Genomic DNA, 23,718 nt, shown 5'->3' with positions numbered 1-23,718 from the left:
TTTTTCTTCTTCAAGTTCAAATAATGAGCTTCTGCAGCACTATATCATCTTAATCTCGGCCTGGTTGTGTCCAGTGCAGGTTAAAGGGCTCTCCTAAAGATCTCTAGCCCCATATTTACACTGCATTTAATGCAGCAGTGCGGTATTCTTGATTCACCCTTAACTGTATAGCAAACCTGGTCTATAAGCATTGATTACTATGCCAAATAGTAGCAGTTGTTTTGTGTTCCTTTAACCATGGTGTTCGCGTTGTGTTTCGTTTCTGTGATACTTAGAATTCTGAGTAGGTCTTATGAAACTGTTTTTAAATCTGGCTGATTTTCCGTCTTCATTCATTTTTCAGAGAGAAGTTCTCCTCACCCCCTCCCTGCACTTGTCCAATGATAGTATAGTCGTGCACACATATGGCCAGCTTTTTCTCCTAGCACTGTTACTGTTTGCAGGGATCCGGTGCCTTTGTGCATATTGTTTGGATATTTAATGTGAACTACCCCAAGATCACCCACAATTTTTCGATTTTTTAGCATGATTTATGATTTACAAGTACCGAGCAATGTGAAAAGGCCTTAGATCAAATCAAGTCTTGTCGCATCAGTCGAGCAGTTGCTTTTTGTGGTGAAAAGATTGCTCGAAATTATTAAAATCTGAATATAAATGTTAGTTATGATTTATATTTTAGTGTATTACCTTATATGCTTTTATGTAAAACTACAATTTTTTGCAGTTTGTACTGTGGTCGTTATTCAAAAATAAATTTGTGTTAAGAATGTAGCAACCGTTTTTCATTCTTGCATGATAATTTCCTTCTTTCATAAAGTACAAAAGTACAAGGGTGACGATGAAGCATGTATTTATTTTCCGTTAATGCCTCATCGACGCTGTAGGGCAAATAAAAAGGCACTATTAAAGAAAAATCTCGTAAAATGTGCTGAGAGTGCTGAGTATTTTGTATTGCGAGTTTGAGTATTTTGTATTGCGAGTAAGCAATACAAAATACTTCGCACGACTCGGCACTCTCTTGGGGAGCAAAAACCTCCTTTGTGTGTTCAAAATAACGCCCCAAAAAGTAATAAAAAGCTCCTATACGCGTGAATGAGCTGCCTAAACCTAGCAAAAACACTATTGGAAAGGGCAAAATGCTCCCCTAAAATTCTCCTTAAGACACCACTCAAAGCACATTTATACACCCCAAACAAGAATGTACTCCTTTTCTATGCCCTAAAAACTCTATAAACATCCCCCGAAAAACGTCCTTGAGAATAATAAAAATTATATATTTTTACTTCCTTAAAATCCTCTAAGAATCTCCTAAAGCTCCCTAAATATCCCTTTCTATCTCCTAGAAAAATCCATTGTTGAGGGAGTAAACAAAACTCTCTTACCACACGGAGTAAAAAGCTATTAGAACGGATGTCACTAGAGGACAGGCGATTCCCCCATTTAGCGACTATATATTTTTAGAGTGTAAGATCTGCTCCATAGGAGTTGCGCATTCTTTGGCCCGTTAGAATTTCTATCGCAGGAGTAGTTTTGTACGCCGAATAACTGCTCAAAAGTGCTCTGTGTAGGCAAATAAATTGACTTTACGGTTGTGGAATTGCATTCCTGTGGCACTAACCAAAGAGAACTATTACGAAGGCGCGAAAATTTGATGTTAGTCAGTGCTTACGTTCTCACACTGCTCCATAAACGCGCACAAGCAAGACTCGCAGAAGAGCTTTGGGTACCATCATTTTCACTTCACAAGGTGAAGAAATCTTCAAGACTAGCTGGGCAATGAGATAGCTTGAGAGAGATGAACATAGGCACCAATAAACCAATTACTAATGGCTGTTCCTTCATGGTTATTTGGCGATCGCTTTTATATGTAGTGTAAGATTCTTGTCACACAAATAGTTTCCGTAAAAACAAGGATTACATATACTTTCGCTGTGCTCCTTCTCTGATAAAATGTGTAGATGGCTCAGAACACTTGCTTTTAAAAGGAGCAGCTGGCTCGGAAATTTTTTTATAGTAATCGTTCTTAATATGTACCTCAGAAGTCAGATCAACGTTGGTGGAAATGGGGATAACACACACAAGACCGGCACATTCATTGGGTGTGACTTTCATTTTATTCAAAATACAGGCAGGAGTCGTGTGTTCTGGGTTCAGCTACTTGCAAAAGAAATGGGCAGCCACAACGTCAGAAATGTTACCACAATCATTGACGAAAGCAACCACCAATAGGGCGGGTAAATACACAGGCCAGTAGCTGAACGACGTCTACGAAGATCGTGCTTTATTAGCTGCTGCAGTGAACATTCCAGCCGAATATCATTTCCAAAATGCTGCAGTAACCAATAGCCAGGAGAACATTCATTTCGTCACATCATTTGCTGCATAAGCTTCGCAGAGTTCCCGTCGAAGAACCTTTCCAGTTTCCGTCTTCGGCAGGCTTTCCATAAACTCGATGCCACCGTGAAGCTCCTTGTGGTACGCGACGGAGTCTAAACAGAGGAATAAGATGGAGACTCAAGACAGAACATTTTTCGACGATACTAACAAAATACCATAGGTTATTAGTGTTAGCAAATTTATTTCCCTAGCGACATTTGCAACAGGATAAAGGTAACGCAACTAAGTAACTTGAATGTTTTTTCGCTGTTCAACTGTTTGTTACTCTATATTAAGTTGTACACTCCACCAGCCGTAAACAGTATGGCGGGGAGGACGTTTACGGTTCTCGTTTTTTCATATATTTTCAAACCATTCACCACGTTTATTTTAAAGGTAGAGGACAAAATTATGCCATAACCGCTTGGATTATGGTTTGATCAGGGGCGCTATTACAGAAGGCCTGAGATGGCTCGCTCCCGAGTTTTCACCTGCTCGAGTTAGCGAAGTAGTTATAGCGGAGCATCCCCCTCTAGCAAAACCTGGACAATCGCGCGGAGCACACCTGGCGTATTCACCGCGCCCGGATGATGCCGCTCACGTTGAAAAAGCGATGCTTATGCCGACATCCGCGAGCCGTGTCGTCTACAATCGACTTGCAATGTGGCGTCCGTTGCGTAAAGTAGATAACCCCGCTACGTCCTCTAAAGCTCCAGCCAGGCTCCAGCCTTCTTTCAAGGCCCCGCCATCTAAAAGCGCCGCAAGGTGGCTTTGATTTTCTTGGTTTTCTGTCCTCCCACTAAATTGTGTTTGCTATGTGGTTTCAGGGTAGCACCAGTGCAACTCAGTGCGAGCCCAAACCAAGGAAAGAAAATTCGCCGTAGCGAAGGGAACGTGCCGTTCTCCGGACTCAGTCAAACATGGCCTCATTTGTTTGTCGTACGGCTGGCCTAGTGTCAGTAACAGCCTCAATTTAGCGTGTCATGGGGATGTTTGAACATTGACGAGTGCATTTTGGCGTTGAAGTGGTGTCATCTGCCATCGATTAGGTTTCCACTGCGTATGAAGACGGCTTCCGTGGGAACATCTTGTCGTCTTGGCCGCTCGTTTCGCTCGGAACGTACACCCCCACGACTGTACCATCATTTAGTGACGGTGGCCTGGGGACTTCGTTAATTATTTGCTGCTAAGCTTTGTTTATGACTGCAAGTTACTTTGTGGCTGCAACGCTACCCCACCGGCACTGCTGCGGTGGCTCAGGGTCTAAGGCGTTCTGCTGCAGAGCACAGGGACGCGGGTTCGATTCCCGGCCGTGGCGGCGGCATTCGAAAAGCAAAAAACACCCGTGTGTTCGAGATTTCGGCGGTACATTAAAGGTCCCCCAGAGGTCAAAATTAATTCGGAGCCCTCCACTGCGGCGCCCCTCCTCGCCTGTGTAGCGTTGACGCGTAAACCCCACAATCAATCAATCAGTCTACTCCGCCGGCGAAGTCGACGCCATGGTTGTGTTGGGCTTTGGCCGCTACGCCACGCCCACGAATGGGCTGGGTGTGCGATGGACATGGGTACTCGGAGAAAACCCAGGGATTGATATTGCACGGCCATGTTTAACTCGTAACGCTTGTGATTGCGGCTGCTGCGGCGTGATTCATTGCTCAAGGTCGCCGTAGCAGGTATATTTCTATCTTGACAGATCCTTTTCTTTCGCTGAGGAGGAATTTCGAGCTCCTTTTTGTCTCTCTAAAAGTACTGAGCATTGGCTGGGCAGTTATCTGACGACCGACCCGCGTTTGCGACGACTTCGAGGTGCTTTCGTCCCATGACCTCCGAGGAGTAAGTGTTGTGTGCACTGTGGCTTCCACGGAAGCATTCGTAGCGACCATGTCATCGACCGCCACCAGCCGACGGTAAGCTGGCATGTGCGAAATATGATCACTGCAGATGTGCTCCCCCGACTTCGCCTTTTTTTGTAGTCGGTTTGCCGTACATGGCTTCCGCAGGTTCTACCATGGGTCGATCCGCCTGCAGCCGGAGCGTGCGCTTCGTTGTCGTCTGCTCGCATTACTGTTTCGAACTAGGCATTGCATGACCGTGCGTTTCATTTATCGTCAGCGTACCAGACAGTTTCGCTTGAGACGTTGCGTGTCGCACCCTTCTTGTGAAAACGTTACTTCCAGGAGAGTAAACAATAAACTGCGCGTACCTATTATCGGAGACGATCTCTGCGCATTTCAACAGAATTTATCCAGCGCCGTCGTCGTCTGGCAGGAAGCTGAGCATGCAAAGTGAGCGAAGAGAGAGTTGATACCTAAAGTAACAGCGGGACGCCAGAAAAGGGGCAAGCGGGAGCGGAAAGAAGCCGAAGAAACAGAGCGAAGTGAGGGGATTGGACTCAATAAGGAAATGCTAACTACTGTAGAGAGCTTCCTCAAACAAGAGCGGCGAAGAGCGCAACAAAACTGTGCGAAGAAATTTTAAAAGTGTTCGTTGTTGCTATTCCTTTCTTTTTCTTGGGAGTCTTTTTCAAAATTCCCGAAACTGTGACTTCGATATGTAACATTTGTGAAATAGTGCGTGCCGCATGACACCTGAACGCAATAGCAAGGGAGTTGAGCACAAGCAACAAGCCGCGCAGAACCCCGATTTTAGGGAGACTGTGGTGTGTACCAGTCTTGTTGTTGATGTAATAACGAAGAAATGGATGAGAAGAAACTGACGCAAACACGGTGCAGCAGAAAAGAAGGCGGGTGAAGAAATTCGTGCAAGAAAGAAAGAAGTGAAACAGACAAAAAAGACGCAAGTACAATGTATTAATAAAAATGTTTCAGATAGTATCGTCACGCTTTCGCCTTCAAAGCACGTAATCGGACTTAAGTGCCCCGAGGAAACCTTCTTTCGGAAAGCGGGTGGATGGTTTGGATAACGTAATTCAGAACAGTAATTATTTTGAATGTGTCGCATTCTTATCACCGGCTTTGTTTTTTGCTAGTCAGCCATAGTAATGTTATTAAATTGTTTGGCACCGGTGCCAGAAACTGAATCTTGGGGTGAAAAATCTCAAACAGAAAGCTTATATGAACGCTTTAAATAAAAATGTCGTGGTTCAACCCCCTTTCATAGAAATCGGTAACACACAAAAGTGACAGGGTCCTTCAAAGCCGCAGTTGAATGTTAAAGGAACCTCCTTCATGGGCGAAGTGTTCGCGAGCCTGCCCCCGCCACACGAAGTGACGCCGACACGCAAGAAACAAACAAATAACCGGTTTGTTGTGGAACATCAAAACAAAAAATTACGTGCACAGAAACAGCAGCTGGAAACACAGCGATCATGGGAACAACACAACAGAGGAGGGTGCCTCAATTCACGCGCGTTCCTCGTACACGAAAGCGCGAGCACCGAGACGCCAACTGTCGGTACTCATTAGCGTTACTTCGCAACGCCTCTCGTAGCCGCCAGAACCATCTCAATGAATCATAGGGAAGCACATAAGGCGCGTTCGTAGAGCTGCTCACGTCTCTGCTCACAGCGCAGTCGGTAGAGCACCACGGGGGAGAGGGCGCGATAGGGCATGGGCTCGAATCCGGGCGCCGGAGGGTCAATGGCTCTTTTTCTGGCAACGTCACTTCCGTGATGGATGTGACGTCAGTGAGATCATGGTGTACCCGTGCATAAAACATTTTCGCGTTCAAAAAACTATGTAGTTAAAAACAGATTAATAAAAAAACATTCACCCATCCGTCCAACGACGACGATGGTTGAACGCGAATCTTTTTTCTGATGAATTGTTTTTTTGGCCAGTCCCACACTGCCTAAATGTGGTGGTGGTGGTGATTTAACTGGTTTATTGAGTAGAGAGGTTGGAAGCGGATCTGCTGGCTACTCCATTTCACCAATACAGGGTCATATACCCGTCTATACTACTCCACTGTGCACCACACTTTCTTGAGTACTAAAAGTTGTCTGTACAATGTCCTCCTGGGTTGGTGGTCACTAAGTCACGACAAAAATCTAATATATCACCTAATACTTTGTCACTATTGCTGTTGAGGTAAAAAACACATTCAGGGCATGAACAACCTTATTTTGAAGCCCCGCATCAGGCCATGGTCCTAGTAAAGATTCTAAACACACCACACGATGGTTCTCTAATGGGAGTTTGTGTAAACGTTCACGTCTTTGCCGTGAGTATAATGGGCAGTATAGCATCACGTGGGAAACATCTTCCTCGGGCGCTCCGCATGCGCAGGATGGTGAGGTTGCACAGTGAATTCGGTACAGAAACGACTTTGTATAAGCTACCCCGAGTCGCAAACGGTGAAGCAGAGTTTCTACATTTCATGACAGCTCCACATTCACACGGAACTGTAAGGCTGGGTCTATTGCGTACAGCAATGACCGCTTCGTGTCTTCATCAAACCACGCCTCTGCAGACCGTTGCTCACTTAGTTTCCGTATGATGCTCCTTATATCATCAGCGAGGAGAGGAACGGTGAGCTCGTCGCCGTCGTGGTGCCCCTATTTGGCGAGTCTGTCGGCTGTCTCGTTGCCTTTTAGGCCACTGTGGCTGGGTACCCATTGGAAGTCTACGACATGCCCTTTATCACTGAGTCACGAGAAAAATCTAATATGTCACCTAATACTTTGTCACTATTCCTGTTGAGGTAAAAAACACATTGAGGTAAAAAAATGTGCTACTCTGGAGGTGCACACCACTTTTTGAGGAGGCCGTGCCTAGAGTGTCCTCCGACGGTATTATGAGCATTGCACAATATCGACGTCCACCGGCGTTTAATAACAAAAATACCGCGTCTGGCACCACATCGCCCTAGATAACGTAAAGGTAGACAACCTAACCCAAGCATAACATGACTTAACGCACACAAGTAAATCATTTAAAACACCAAAACTTACCTAAGCCATAAAAATGGTCGTTCAATTTAAAGGTAAAAAAAAAAGAAACAATTGACGCTGAGCCGGTTTTCAACCTCTGTCCACGTGAATACGAAGCTAAGACGGATCCTCTACACTAAAACTACAGACGCTTTGAGCGGCTTGCCTAGTCTTGTATATTCGAATGTCATAGGACGGCACTCTAGCCATGCCTGCAGCGATCAGCCAGAGTGCCGTCGGACGGCATTCTTGACACTGCGTTTTTAGAATACACACAGAAACTCTTGCGTGTGTACTCCTTGTGCCTGACGTTCGGTTTGTGGGGTGTACGGCGCGAATCGGTAGCTGCTGCGTGGCGTTCGCGGAATCCATGTCGAAATGGAGCAATCGAATAAACCCCAGCTTCCTAACGTGAGGTACCCAGGTTCGATTCGAGCCACGGGAAACATTTTTTTTTTGTCTTTAACTTCACCCACGATCATTCATCATCATTCCCAGAGAAAGTTGGCTTTCCTTCAGGGCGTTCCTGTGTACTGGCTTGTAACCAGTAGCCACCAGTGCAAAAGTGGAGGTAGAAAACGTACTATAACATGCCGTTGCGTCTTCGTAGAGCGCGTTACCGAAATGCGGTTACGTCACCTCAATCAACAGCAAAACAGCATAAAGCGCATTTTAAAGTCAATTGAACTGCAGCTCGAAATATAGGCATCACGTTACGTGAGCGTCGCCAGAGCTCGTGCCTCCCCAGTTTCCTTCGATCTCGTGCTTTCGGAAATAGCACCCGAAATGTCAATGCGCGGCGTCTTATTTTGTGTTTGTCTTGCAGCGTATCTGCTGGTTGTACATCTTGTCAACGTTTTTATCCCTGTTTAGCCGCATTTAGCGAAGGGATATATCTAGCCTATAATGCTTTTTTGTAAGCCATTTTTTTTCTATGCGTTTCTAGTGTGCACTTATCCACTCCTAAAGTATTTTTTCTTGTTTAAATTGCAATCTCTTCGTTTTCCTGTGTTTGTCGCAAAACGATCTTTTACACTAAAATGTTGTGCTTCCCCACAGCCGGTATATATTCGGCCGGTATAATTTGCCCGATGTTCGAATTCAATCCAGCTTTTGTTCTAGCCGCAGTGGATGGAAATTTGTACTTCGACAAAATATTTTAAACGAACAGAAAGTTCGCTGTAAACCACCATCATTCTTCAATAGCCGATTTCTTTTTTCTATCAACCCCTTTTGTATAACTCACCACACACGTTAGCGAACTAAAATAAGAAGACTTCACATGAAGTTTTTAAGTGCGAATTCACTTTATAAGCGACCCTGAATTCCGGTGACCGCCGTCCGTCCACATAGCAACAGCTGCGGGTGCGCGCGCTCCTCGTCTTCCTTGGCAACGGGGGGAGATGGGCGCGCGCTGCCTGGCCGCTGACATGGCCCATACCCACGTGGGGGATTGGCCAGGAATCTTCTCGTCTTCCTTGGCAACGGGGGGAGATGGGCGCGCGCTGCCTGGCCGCTGACATGGCACATACCCACGTGGGGGATTGGCCAAGAATCGGGCGTGCGAAGGGCTAATGCACCCGCTTAAAGGAGTACTGACACGAAATTTCAAAGCTGAGATCCGCTCTAGCAATCAAGTACAACGACAACACGAATAGGTGTCTGTGCATGGCACATACCCACGTGGGGGATTGGCCAGGAATCGGGCGTGAGAAGGGCTAATGCACCCGCTTAAAGGAGTACTGACACAAAATTTCAAAGCTGAGATCCGCTCTAGCAATCAAGTACAACGACAACACAAATAGGTGTCTGTGAATAAATGCATCTTTCTTTCTTTGTAGTTGTGTGTGTGTGTGTGTGATCTCTCTTTCGCGAACATTACCGAACCGCGCAAATTCAACTCATGCATTCGCACTTTCACATTCTTCCCCTCGGGGAAATGCGGGGAACATTTTTTTTATACCGCACTGTTCCACGTCAAAGATCGCCGTATCTCATCGTTTCGAGCTCAAAATAAAGTTTCTACTACTACTACTACTCTACAAGTTCTACCGCAGTCAAAAAGTTCCTATCAAAAACTATGGAATTGAATGGGCATCAGCAAACCTTCAGAGATCTCGACGCCATCGATGTAGTGGTGAGAGGTCACATACTATCAAGCGAGGTCCAAGAGAACCAGCTCGACCTGGTGATATAGTCGAAACTTTTATCCAAACGCTATGAAATCACACACCCTTCCTAGGTGACCAAGGCCCCAATAAAGACACCAATAATCGTGCCCTTCGGTTTCAGTTTCCTTGGTGTTGGAATCAATAAACGTTTCCTTCGCTCCCTGTATGCCTCAAGAAAATTCTACGTTTCGCGTTCTAAAACTTGTTTTCCAAATGACACTCTGCATGCTGGTGTATTTTTGAAGGTTTGTTACGCTTACCTTTAACGAATGTGCGCAGACAGTCCTTCTGAGCTTCATCGCAAGGCCGTCCATCACGTAACACAACGAAAGCCCTCGCAGCCTCCCCGAACTCCTTGTGGGGCACTCCGACTACAACTGCCTCCTTCACATCGGAGTGGGAGAGCAGCAATTCTTCCAACTCTGCTGGCCCAACCTGTTGGTCCATGCACTTGATCAAGTCTTTGATGCGGCCCGTCACGTGAATGTGGCCATCTTCACTGTAGTATCCTACGTCCCCTGGAAATCACGCACAGGCATTATGCTGCATATGCGTCGGGACATAAAGTCAGATGTACCCGTCGTGGCGCCCAAGGGGTTTTACAATACTCAAAAGTCATGGTGTAGGTTACATTTTTTACCTTGACGGCTTTTTTTATTAATGATTTCAGACATGTCGGAGATGTCGGGAATAAGCATGTGCGCTGTTAGCTTCCTTGCACACTCAGCCAGAGCTGTGTATCACATGGGCGAACTAAGCGGCTCCAGCGCCATAAAACGCGGGTCCACAGCTTTTCGCACCTTTTTGGTGTGGTCCTGAACAATTGCGGGCCGAGAAAAAGGGTGCCAACAGTTGGAAACGCCTCAGCGTTCTTGGGGACATTCCGATGTTGTAAAAAGTGTGCACAAGCTTAATGGTAAAATCTATTGGCCTACGATCTGAGAGTGTCTCACCTTCGAAGTAGCCCCTCATGGCTGTAAAAAATATTTAAATCCACCCCACCAGTTTTCCGTCTTCCTGTAGCACAGCACATCGAAGCATATCAACATGTCAGGGAGCCTCTCTGGTGCCTAGCTACACCGTCTTCACCGTCGTTTGTTTTTTATTTTCTCACTATGTTTTGGCTCTGCTGGTGTAGTAGCCAATTCACAAACAAACCAGGTTTTCCTTCTTTGAAGCTCACACTGTCCTTGTTATTATGCTGGAAATTACTTGGCGCGTACCTTTTAGCAATATAGGTTTAGACCAGTAAAACCTTAAAAGTTTGCGTATTCTCTAATTCTACAGTGTAAGCGCTTTGATTATTCTGTTGTTAATTCTAACCGCGTGCATCGTCGGATATTACGTGTGTAAAAGGGATGGAACACTTGTTATTTCGAGGTGCCCGTGCGCGATTCATTTTAAATCGCGTTAAAAATACACCGATTTGTTTTCGGACATTGCTTAAATCGTCGGATATTAATAAAGTCACTAAAAATAAAAATCAATAGAACTATTTTCAGGAACAGCACCAGCCCAAGCATTCAAGCTGCCGTGCCCCGGTGTAGTTTTAATGCTCCGTTTAGTACTGGAAACAGCCGGTGCATAGATTTTCAAACGTAATAGCAGAAGGTTGTTACGTTTGATCGAAATGAAAAGCTCTTACACCCGCCGCGGTGGCTCATTGGCTAAGGCGTTGTGCTGCTGAGCACGAGGACGCGCGTTCCATTCCCGTCCGCGCTTGCCGCTTTTCTGATGGAGGCAAAAAGCAAAAACCCCTTGTCTACGAGATTTCGGTGCACGTTACACATGCCCAGGGGGTCAAAATTATTCCGGAGCCGTCCACAACGGTGCGCCTCATCGCCTGCGTTGCATCGGCGTGTTAAGTCCTACAATCAATCAATCAATCAGAAGCTCTTAGAAATCTAGAATTAAGCAGTACCCCCTTGTTCACTTTTCATGTTTCCAATTACTTGTTGTTTAACGCATTTCCAGGCATTTTTGCAGATATGCCCGCTTGAAGCAGATACTGCTATTTCGCTGTTATAGTGTTATTTTTACAAAAAAAAAAACTATGGATTGTTGAGTTAATTATGCGTGCTTCACTCTTCTATTATTCTTCTGGGCTATAATTATGTATATTAGGAATTATTACGAGTCCATGCCACGCAAAATTAGTAGCACATCTGCCCCTACCTCCGTACACGTGGCTATGTAGTAATTTGGTGTCCATTGAGCCACAAGCAAGGATGCTGAGAGTGGCAGCAGAGCTAGCTGAAACTGGTGCTCGTTCCTTCGGCGCTAATGCCCAGGTAGTCAATAAACTGCATCTACCTGCTGCCGACCTGTTGGTTAATTTCTTTGCAACAACTCTAACATACCTTTAAAACATGCAACCGGATGCTACATTTCCGCAGTCCGCGTCCGGTTATGTGTTTTCAGTGCTAAAGAAGGTCGTTGCACGTCAAACCCTTAAAAAAGATGACCCCGCGCCGGCGCCGGTGCCCGCGGAGGCCGCAGACGCGGCCGCGGAGACGCCAGCGCCATCTCTCGCCCCCGCCGCGGATCCTCCCGCGGCGAAGTGCGAGGAGGTGGCGCCGCTCGTCGGCACCCCAGCAAAGAAAGAACTGAAACTAAAGCGTGGCAAATTGTTCGCATGGCGACGCAGTGAAACATCCCCCTCGCGAGGGGCACAATCAAATGCAGAGCATTTCCGGGGGCGCACGACGTTAAGTAGTTAGCGTTACGTTAATGTTGTTGCACTTGTGGCAACTGCTGACGAGAGAGCGCTCGTCAGCAGTAATTTGAATGAGTCAACGATATAAGGCGCGTTCGTAGCGTCCTATTCTGTGTCGGCTTTGTGGCGCAGTGGGTAGAGCACCATGTACATTGCACCATGTACCATGTACATGTACCGCCCGCAGGGTCGAGGGATCGAAACCAGGCACCGGATAGTATTTTCTTTTATATAGTGTAGGGGGAGGGGTGCGGACAACGACGGTGCGGACTACGACGGGACGACGCGGGTGACATCGTGAGTTACTGAAATGCTCTGAATTTAAAACAAGTATGTGGCAGGACGGCACCAGGTCTCTAGGGTTCATGAACAGCCGGGCCGTTTACACCGAAGCGACAAGCACGGGTCCGAGCGAGCTCTGCTTACCGGTGCCTCTGACGTGTAGCTTTGATCAGCACTCTTTCTGGTGCCTTTGCCAACCATTATTACATGTATAATTGCTATGCACTCCTCGTCACTGAGAATGTCGCTCACTTATGTAACTAAATTTTGGGTAACAGCGGGGTGAATAATGCATCTCCTCTGCACCAGGACACTTTGCACGTTTCGCTGCGTTGCAGGGGTGGCTTACCTCGCCAACAGTGAACTGGCCCCGCCGAACAGCGATACGTGTGCCCGCCGGCGCTTTCCCGCGCGCCTTTGCAGCTGTTCAAGTGTTGCCTCGCAGCGGGCTTTCTTTTCTTAGTGTTTTCCTTCTGCCGGCACAAAAATTGGGCGCCCGCAGCGAGAAGAATTGGGTTCTCGTTTTCTGCCACGGTTATTCTGCCATGCACGGCTTCTGGTGATTGCGCGGTTTGTCAGGTCAAGATTTCTGACTATGCATCAGGTCAAGATTTCTGAAACCTGTCGTGGAAGTTAGATCACTGCGACAGTTGCTGCACCAATTTGGTCAATCCTTTTAACCCTTTTGTACAATTTAGAGAGTCGTTTTCTTAGTACCTACGTTGCCTTCTGGGGTGGCATATTGCGTTCACAGTTGCGTCGACCATGATGGCGTGTGCGTTATACTAGACTGCCGCATATCCAGATCGGAAATTCCTTTTGTGACCGTTACCCTGCCTCAAAATGTTTTGGCAGGAATTCTTTGTAGGCAACGAGCTCGTGCATTACCCATTTTGAATCCTAGGCACCCAACAAAGTGCGCTGACCTAACAGAACGCCGTGAAAGAGGCAAGTTGTTGAATGAAATTTGCACGTTGGATGCCACTGGTAACAAGCACGTATGAAGATTCTGTCAAAAAAAAGATAAGGATTCCTATTTAAAGCTGCCCTACAAACAAGTCTTTCCAAAGCACTGCCGTAGCGCCACAAGATTTTGACGGTGCAGAAGGTGAGTGCCTTTAGAGCTAACCCGATTTTTTTCCATTTCTCCCTTCTTTCAGCATTTGGCCGGTCTGTTTTATATTGGTCATTCTTTAACTATTTTTGGAAGTCATGAAGCCGTGTTTATGCGTACTAGGCACTGAAAGTTAAAAAACCCTGCGCCATTCACGGCCTGACACCCGGTGCCGTAATTACATCGCGACGATCTGGTACAAATTGTTCTTCCACTGCCGCCATTCGCGTGTTGATGCTCGGAAATTTACTAATAAATATTCTCCTGTACATTCGCTCGACTGTTTTACATGTTATACAAGCCGACCAACAGATAATGTAGACCTCAGGACTGCCCACAGTGTCGCGTAAGCCAATTTGAGGAATTTGGTGGAGAGGATTGTACAAGAAAACGGCGCTTTCGGACGTTCTTTTCTTTTTAAAAAAGGGTGAAAATCGCCGGCAAAAACACATAACTACATATTATGCTATTGCAATTCCTAGTGTAGTTAGTCGAGGCTTCCATCCCACTTTTGTGGTCCTTTTAGCTGTATATTGCATTCATACGTCCATCCTAGCGCTAGATGTTGGGAACGTGTGGGTCGGAAACCTCAACTTTCAAAAAACGTATTTGTCAATCAATCAAACAAATTCTCCTTATGTGGAAGCAATAAAGCCCAATGCAGTTAATGAAATAAAACAACAAGTAACCTGATGGAGCAGGGCAGTCGGGACACCATTACAGACTTAACAGCATATGTTACAGGGCTGTGACAAAAAATCATTTAAGCCGGTATACCTGTGCGCAGAAAGCCGTCACCGTCGTACACTTGGGTCGTCGCTTCAGGTGCGTCTAGATAGCCCTTGAAGCAATTCGGCCCTCTGAGGCATATTTCGCCCAAGCCATGGGGTTCAAGCGTTGTTCGCGTCTCCACATCCACCACCTTGGAAAGGTTGGAAATAAAAACGCTCGCTTTCTTGCTTTCAGTTCGAGCGAAAACTATCAAACGAGTGTGATGTTGAAATCCTTGAAACACCATAATTTTACTGGTTAAAAGTGAAACAGGGGTGTTTCTTTAATCTAAAATGAGATAACGAACATGAGAGATACCTAAAATAAGAGATACTTATAAAAATTCAGATGTACACCTCAAATACTCCAAAGATAACCTTTGTACGTGCGACCTCAATATACTGCCAGACTAAATTTTATTAGGCGAATACGAAAGCCCAGAGTATCGTTTTTTGACACTCTGAGGGAAGTTTCTGGTGTGAGTAGTTCAGAAAGCCGCCGCCAAAGATCTGCTGGCCGGTGAAAAAAATAGCCGCGCCGGGGAGCTCGCGCAGTGGCATCCCGCCAGCATACTTTTTCTTGAGTAACAGTGAATATCTTCCTCCTTCGTCCTATATTTGGTCATTTTCTTAGTTAGAAATATTGCGCGACGAAATATTATTATTATTTTTGTTTTTAATTCCCCCCTCCCCACACTTTTTAAGGTTGCTTACGATATCCGTGTATTATATTTGATGCAGTGGGTCTTCATTGATGGCGCTATTCTCGCATAACTTTTGGTACTCTTCCCGGTGTAGCGTTCAGCCGTAAACGTTATAAGCGTTTGCAATTCCTCTTTCTATGTCATCAAGTTAGGAAAATATTGGTCCGCATCGTCGCCGGCGAAAGGGTTAGATATTTTAGTGACTTGCCGGAAAGTGACGATGAAAGTGACGACGATCTAGAAAACCGCTCTCGAAGGTCCAACGTCTTATTTTATGGGATCACTGACAGTAATGAAGCAGAGACATGGGATGCTGTACAAAAGGTTGTAACTGATTTTTGTCAACACCAGCTTGAACTTAAGGTCACTTCCATCGCACGAGCACATCGCCTGGGGCGTTTTTCGCCAGATAAAACGCGGCCAATTATTGCCAAATTCTTCGATGATAAAGAGGTAGAGGCGATAATGAGCAGTGGCGGCAAGCTGAAAAATACGTCTTACGGCTTGTCACGTGACTTTTCGAAGCCAGTTCGTGACAAACGGCGAAACTTACTGCAGTTTTCAAAAACAATTAAAAAAGATGGTGACCGTGTGAAGCTCATTTTTGACAGGCTATGCATAAACAACGACGTGTACGTGTGGGACACTATTGCAAATCAAGCGGCACCCGTTCCAAATCCAACCACGGTATGACTGCATTCCCATCTCACTTCCCATTCAACAAAAAATTACTGTCCATCACCTCAAAAGGGCCGTTCTAGTGGCCTCTCTTTTTTGTACACAAATATCAGAAGCGTTCGGTCAAAAAGCATTCCGCTCTCTTCCCTGGTCGATTCTAGCACTCCATCAATTATTGCGCTTACTGAAACGTGGTTAAACGAGAATGTTCCCGATAGCAGTATTTTTCTAACGTGGGCTAACTATAGGTTCTTCCGTTGTGATAGAAAACACAGAAAAGGAGGTGGAGTTCTCCTAGCGGTAGCAAATGACGTACTTGCCGTGCCTGTGTATGTTAGTTCTTTTTTGGAATGTGTATGGGTTTCCATAAAGTGTGGTATTCGTGACATAATTGTTGGCGTTTTTTACCGGCCACCCGATGCGAATACTGATTTTTCAAGTGAATTTACCCGTGTGCTGAACTTAATCTGCTCCCGTTTTCCAAATTCTCTAGTTAATTCTTGGCGATTTCAACTTTCCTAACATTTCCTGGTCCACTCAATCAGTTACGGATGGCCAAACCGAAGCGCATAACTTTGTTCAGTCTTGTCTCGATTTTTCACTGGTTCAATTAATTAGTCGTCCCACGCGCAGTTCGTCCACATCGGCTAACATTCTCGACTTAGTTTTTACCAACGACCCTGATATTTTGTCTGTCATCACGCATCTCGATGGGCTATCGGACCACGACATCCTTACTGGTATTCTTCACATTTCTCCTATCAAGCGCAAAACTACTAGAAAACAAATAAGATGTTACAATAGGGCTGACTACACAAGCATTAACAATGAACTGTTCTCATTCGCAGATAATTTCTTGGAAGAACACGGATCGCGTTCAGTAGAAGATAATTGGGTCATTTTCAAAAACGCACTTACTAATTTAATCAACAGGTTCATCCCAATTATCACCATAAAAACAGAAAACACCGCTCCTTGGTATAACCAGCGACTTCGACGCCTCAATAACAAAAAGAAACGTCTTTATCGCCGCGCCAATAAAAGAAACCACTTTTCCGATAGCTGGCTGCGTTACAAACGATGCAATAAAGAATATCAGTCACTGCTTGCATCAACTCGCCGTCATTTTTTCAAACATGACTTATCATCTATGTTAAAAAATAACCCTCGGAAATTTTGGCGTGCTATCAATCCTCTTAGCCATCCTGACATCATCCTCACTGACAGTAATAATGATGCCATTCCCATATCTCAGTGTGCACAGGTTTTAAACGACGCCTTCATATCAGTATTTACGTGTGAAGACACCGCCTCATGCCCTAAAGTTAACTCCATTCCAGACATCAGCATGCCTGAAATAATAATCAGTGAAGCTGGAATATTTTCATTGCTCAATCGACTCAAAATTTCTACTGCCTCGGATCATGCAGGCTTCAATAACAAAATACTCAAACATTTATCAGCTAGCATTTGTCCCATACTGTGTGCTCTTTTTTCCCAATCCTTATCATCAGATTGCATACCCCATGACTGGCGAATTGCAAAAGTAATTCCAATCTTCAAATCTGGTGAATGCTCTTCTCCCCTAAACTATCGTCCTATTTCGTTAACCAGTAACATTTGTAAACTCCTCGAACATATAATACACACACAAATTATCAACTACCTGGAGGATCATAACATCATACATAAGTACCAACACGGATTTCGCAGAGGATATTCTTGTGACACACAGCTCGCAGGTTTCATTCATGACATTCATTCATCTCTCGACGATGGATCCCAAGTTGACGCCATTTTTCTTGACTTTTCAAAAGCCTTCGACCGTCTTCCTCATCACAGGCTCCTCACGAAACTTTCTCGGCTTAACATTCACTCTAACATTTTATCATGGGTAAAAGATTTCCTTTCATCACGCCTACAGTTCACGTCTGCTAACACTTGTACCTCTTCTTTCAAACCTGTTACTTCCGGAGTCCCCCAGGGCAGCGTACTAGGACCGCTACTGTTTTTAATCTATATTAACGACTTACCATCCTGTGTCTCTTCCCGAATAAGAATCTTTGCTGATGACTGTGTGATTTACCGAATAATTTCTTGCGATAATGACCATGAAGCTTTGCAAACTGATATTAACGCTATCAATGCATGGTGCTCATCTTGGCTAATGACCCTAAACCATTCTAAAACTAACTATATGTCCTTCACTAATCGCGCCTCCCGCTTTCCTACCTCCTACGTGCTCAATAACCGTTCAGTTGACCTCGTATCCACTTATAAATATCTAGGAGTTCACCTTCAACCCGATCTGTCATGGCATTATCACATAAAACACACCCTGGCTTCCGCTAATCGCTCTTTCGGTTTTCTAAAGCGTAACCTTAAACATGCTCCTTCTGACATTCGAAAACTTGCCTTTACTACACTAATACGTCCTAAAATTGAGTACGCATCAGCCATTTGGGATCCCCATCAGGCATACATCGTAACTGATATTGAATCTCTGCAAAACCGGGCTGCTCGCTTCATATATTCAGACTACTCATTTCATTCTAGCGTCACAGCACTAAAACGTCGCGCCGAACTATCTGATCTAGTACATCGCCGCCAACTTTCCCGCCTATCACTGTTCCATAAGCTGTATCACCACGCGTCACTTCACGATGATTTCTTCGAGCCACCTCCAGTCATTTTCCCTCGCCGAGACCACTCCTACAAAGTTAAACGCACAAATTGCCACTCATCTGCCTTTGCCCGGTCTTTCATTCCACGTACCATAGTCGAAGGGAATAATCTACCATCTCATATCGCTTCTCAAAAAGGCAACACGAAATTCCAGGAACTAATTCAACAGCTAACGTTGCACTTTCCTCTTCTTTTTGGATTTTTTTCCCGTCCTTGAAATTGTGTACTAAACATTTTTATTTTTTCTCTGTATTTTATTTTTGTTCTTGTTGTTCTGATAGATTGTACATCGTGTCGTGCTTGAATTTGAACTATTGGTATTATATTCCTGTCTTTTTTGTTTACTATAATGATTTGATTACTGCGTTATCACTTTTTTCAAGTTAACAGTGTGTATTTATTTGCGTTTTTAGTGTGAACATTCCTGCTTCTTTTTGTTTATTTTTTCCGCTTTACTGCGCTAATACAACACGTGTGCTATGTAACCCCCCTATGTAATAGCCCCTCACGGGGGCCTTTAGGGGTATTGTGAATAAATAAATAAATAAATAGAACAATCACCCACAGCCTCTGGCCCTCCGAGATATGCGATGATGAAGAAATCGACGGTGATTGCTTCGTATCATCTATAGCTTCATTTTATCGTCCAGACAAGTAATGACTAAAATAAGCCCCAAAAACGGTCATACAAACAGCCCGTACAACTGTTGAAACGGTATGACCGCAAGCCAAAATTTTTAATTTCAGTCCCGCGCCCTCAATTGTTGGTCTGTGCAACAGCTTTATCAGTTATTAAAAAGCAAAACTGTCAGATGCCGCTGTACAAGTACACCATTCACTCATACGGTCGTAAATGTGTTATCTATACCATGCTATCTTACTCCGCGTGGGGGTGCATAAAATGTCCACAGGCGCAAGAGCAAACAAGTGAAGGAGCGGCCACTTCAGCTGAGGACATTCATTGTCAGCCTATTAGAAAACCTGAGCCACGGAGGAAAAGGGCTAGAGGACGGCCGACCAGTCTGCGTTCGCCTTCGGTGAAGAAGGCGAAGGTCGCGCCGAGTCAGCCCCAGGATCACGTTTGAAGAGACAGGGTTGGGCATCTTCCACTTCTGACGGGCAAGCGACTTCTATGCAAGGGCTGTGCACCTTGCACTAGCATGTTTAGCGCAGTCGTGTGCGCGTAATGCAATGTAACTCTCGGCCTGAACAAGTAACACATCTGCTTCTTTGAGTACCCCAAGCCACGATACTGCAGCTGGCATGGAAGTAGCAGAAGAGCCCACTGTAGCAAATATGATACGTCCATTATTGCATTCAAAGCAACTTTTGCTCGGGGCTATGTCTGGCGTCCGTCCGTTGTCCGCACCTCTCCCCCTAAACTATAAAAAAAGATATAGTTAGCGGCGCCCGGTTTCGATCCCAGGAATCTCCGACCGCAACGGGAGGTACAGTGGTGATCTCGCTAAGGGTGAACACGGGAGCGCGTGGCCTCCCGTACTATCAGAGCAGCCTACCGTGCCCAGCGCGAAACATCACGCATGCGCTATGCGTGCCGAGCGAGACTATGCTTTCAACGCGCGCACTGCGTCATCGGAGCGTCTGCGCGTCGTCTGCTATGTTTGTCGCGCGTGTATCGGTGGAGCTATCAGCCACTGTATGAATGAGTGGAAACTAGAATCCACATGAAAAATGTTTCCGTGTGAGCGGTAATTTGTTCTTCAGCTCCAATACAATGGTTTCGGCACAGCAGCGTAATTCACCCACTTGTTTCAAACAGACTCAATCAAAAGATCATGCAGATTTTAGCAGCACTTTATTTTTGTAAGTGCTTACAAAAAGTCTTTTAAATGCACATGGAAGCACGCAATTCAAGGCTTCAAAGGTGGTCACTCAAAGGGGGCGCAGGTGCTACGACCTTCATTCAATATACGGGAGAAAACATTCATCCTTTACCTTTTTATATTTGGGCGTTTTCATGCAAGGATCCAGTAATCGCGGATCAAAGCAAGGTACCATTAGCAGAAGAGACGCAACATAGCAGACGACGAGCAGACGGTCCGATGACGCGATGCGCGCGCTGAAAGCAAAATATCGCTCGTCCCGCACAGCGCATGCGTGATGGTTCGCGCTGGGCACGCTAGGCTGCGCTGATAGTACCGGCGGCCACGCGCTTCCGTGTTAACCCTTAGCGAGATCACCACTGTACGTGGCGCTCTTCCCACTGCACTACAAAACCGAGACAGGAGCAAGTGTCACGAACGCACCTTATGTCCTTGACTCATTCAAACTAAGTCAAGAAGCTACTGATACCACGAAGGCACACGAAGCTGAACGTCAATAGAAACGACGAAGTGAAAACTTTAGAGGAGGATGTTAGCGTCTCTTGCTCGGGGGGATGTCCCGCTTCCGTGCCCCGTCCGCAGCGCCTCTAATGATGGTTGTGGCAGGATGCCCCTAGGTACTGACAAACCAAAGAATCCATAACGAGATAGCTCCGCGTTCAACCACCGTCATCATCTTCCCGTAGGGTACCCGCTGAAGACGAAGACGGAGAAGACAAAGCTATGAAGAGGAGGGCGTGTGCGTTGCTCTCGCCCCGTCCGCAGCGCTTCTGATAATGATTTTGGCAGGATGCTTCTAGGGACTGGCCAGTGGGTGCGAGAGCAGCGCAGACAGCATGCCTAACGCACGTCGCTTCTGGCCATCGCAGGTTTTACTTGCGTTCCTGGTGCTGTGGTCGTCGCCATCGTCGTCGTCCACGGAAAGCGTCGGGATCAAGCTGCCTCTGGTGAAAATGCACGCGAACCAGCCCCTTCTACAACACGGTTCCTTCTACCATCTGCCTTCGTCGACGCGCACGACCTTCTGCGCACCGGCCTCGTCAACCACGTTATCTGTGCCTGCGGACACTTTAAATTGCTGCACGCGCGGCCATTTCTTCAGTGGGTGCGAGAGCAGCGCAGACAGCATGCCTAACGCACGTCGCTTCTTCCCATCGCAGGTGTGTAAACCATTGCCTTTGTACGCTAAAAAAAGCGACAATTCTTTTCTTTTTCTGCTCCCGCACCCACAAGTGATATCTGAAATTGTTTGCGACTGCTTTTCGACGATGTTTTTGTTACTGCAATCCGGCGATGTCGAGACTAACCCGGGTCCCCAGACGCGCTCTCATGCTCTGTTGCAACTTGATAACTTGCCTGATGAACCCTCCGAGCAGTTGAATGCCATTTTTCATCTCCTAAAAGATGTTCATGCCCGCTCTGTGGAATCAGCAAAGAGTCAAGAAGAGTTAGTGACGGATATAAAAATCATCAAAAGCAGTCAAAAGAGCATAGAAGGCAAAATTGGAATTCTGCAGAGTAGATTGGAAGCTGTTGAAGGTAAAATCAAAACTCTTGACGATCACAGCGCTGACGTGGCAACTATTACTTCTACTGTCGGCACGATAACAGCTAATCTTGAATCCTTGCAATCACGTATTGACGAACAAGATGATTTTGATTGATTGTGGGGTTTAACGCGCCGACGCAACGCAGGCGATGAGGCGCGCCGTAGTGGAGGGCTCCGGATTAATTTTGACCACCTGGGGATCTTTATCGTGGACGAACAAGATGACCGGTCGCGCCGCAATAATCTACTGTTTCACGGTATTCCTGACTGCAAAGAAACTTGGGATGAATCTGAGGCCCGCATCAGAGAAGTTTTGACTGGCGTAATCAATCCGTTATCCCCTAACGACATCGAGCGGGCTCACCGATTGGGAGCATTTTGCCATGGTAAAATTCGCCCCATTATCGTAACATTCGCCAACTTCAAAACAAAAGACAAAATACTTTCCGCACGCAAGAAACTTTAAGAAAAAGACATTTCTGTGAACGAGGACCTTTCGCCGGCGACACGCCATGCTGGAAACCAACTTGCGGCCTTCGCGAAAAGTCTGTCAAATGAAGCACCCTTTCAACTCCGGTACAACAAGCTAATCATGAACAAAAAACAATACTTCTACGACCCAGCAGCTAATCGCGTAACAGAGCACGTACAACGCGTAATGCCCCATAGCCCCGAACACCAAACCGTGCCGAACAATGAAAGCTAGGGAAAATTGAGGGGCAGTGGAAGAAAACTAAATCGCGTATCATTTCTTTACACCAACATTCGTAGCATTCTTAAAAAAGGCGATAATCTTCATTCTGCCGTTACTACAACTAATGCCGATATCATAGCATTAACAGAGACGTGGCTGCATCCAGATATTCTTGACCGCGAACTACTCGACTGTGCTCATTCTTTTTCTTTTTACCGATGTGATCGAACAGCCCGCCAAGGGGGCGGCGTATTGCTGGCTGTTTCGAAAACCATACAATCACAGTGTGTTCACGTTCCGTCAGATCTGGAGATAGTATGGGCTATTATCCAACTCTCCCATAGGAAAGTTGTTGTCGGTGTATGCTATCGTCCTCCTGCATCATCCTCGTCCTTTATTAACGAACTACATGACGCTGTTAACTTTGTTAAGACTCGCCATCCCCCCGCACGGGGCACCTTGAGTATTCATGGTGACGGTACTGGCGATACCGCGGACCCCGAGCCCCCAAACATAAGCTGGATCCAACCGTGGCGATGTGTTTATAGGTGGAGGGTTAGAAACCACGAACGGTGGCCGTCGGATCCCAGGTCAAGCTCCGGCGGATGGGCTCTCTATTATTAGCTATTAGGGTAAGGTTTGAGACGAAAGTACCCCCGTCCCCTACTTTTTTCCAATGCCACATGGATAAATCAAAAACCCCCCGCAAACCCGATCGGTCCCTGAAAAGGGGCCGCACCGATGTTACGTACCCACCCCTTCCAACTCTCACTCTCCCGAAACCTGATAACTATCCCCGATTCTTGATTATCGAATCCCTTGAAAAAGACAAGCCAGTTGCCTCAATGTCCGTTTTTCTGACTACAAAATTCATAGAAGGAATAATCGGTAAACACTACAAAGCCAAAAAGCAAAGAACTGGAGAGTTGCTGGTAGAAGTCACCACCCAGCCACAGGCCACAAGCCTCCTGAGCCAGACCCGTATTGCCGATCTTGGCATCAAGGTGACGCCCCACCGCAGCCTCAACAGCTCGCAGCGCGTGATCTCAGAGTCAGATCTGGCAAACGAGACGGAAGCCGATCTTCTAGAAGGCCTGAGAAATCAGGGTGTGACCGCAGTCAGGCGGATATCCATAAGACGAGATAATAAGGAAATACCTACCAGGCACATAATTCTCACTTTCGACCGTGCAACTCTTCCAGACCATATCAATGCAGGATTCATCCGGTGCTCTGTCCGAGCG

General features: G+C 46.0%; 1 protein-coding gene across 1 annotated transcript in view; it reads right to left on the bottom strand.

The window, feature by feature from the left end:
* Positions 1-2,101: 2,101 nt before the first annotated feature.
* LOC144179264 (uncharacterized) overlaps positions 2,102-23,718 on the bottom strand; it is a 76,702-nt gene continuing 55,085 nt past the window's right edge. The window contains exons 9-11 of the mRNA XM_077707553.1: positions 14,328-14,472; positions 9,699-9,956; positions 2,102-2,489 (exon numbers count right to left, since the gene is read on the bottom strand). Of these exons, the coding sequence (XP_077563679.1) occupies positions 2,359-2,489; positions 9,699-9,956; positions 14,328-14,472 (534 nt within the window). The 3' untranslated portion in view covers positions 2,102-2,358. The remainder of the gene's footprint in view (positions 2,490-9,698; positions 9,957-14,327; positions 14,473-23,718) is intronic.

The sequence above is a fragment of the Haemaphysalis longicornis genome, unplaced genomic scaffold (assembly GCF_048455015.1).
Source record: "Haemaphysalis longicornis isolate Haplotype H1 unplaced genomic scaffold, Haemaphysalis longicornis Haplotype H1 scaffold_4, whole genome shotgun sequence".
Classification (NCBI taxonomy): Eukaryota; Metazoa; Arthropoda; class Arachnida; order Ixodida; family Ixodidae; genus Haemaphysalis; species Haemaphysalis longicornis.
This window is presented reverse-complemented; position numbering and strand designations above follow the sequence as displayed.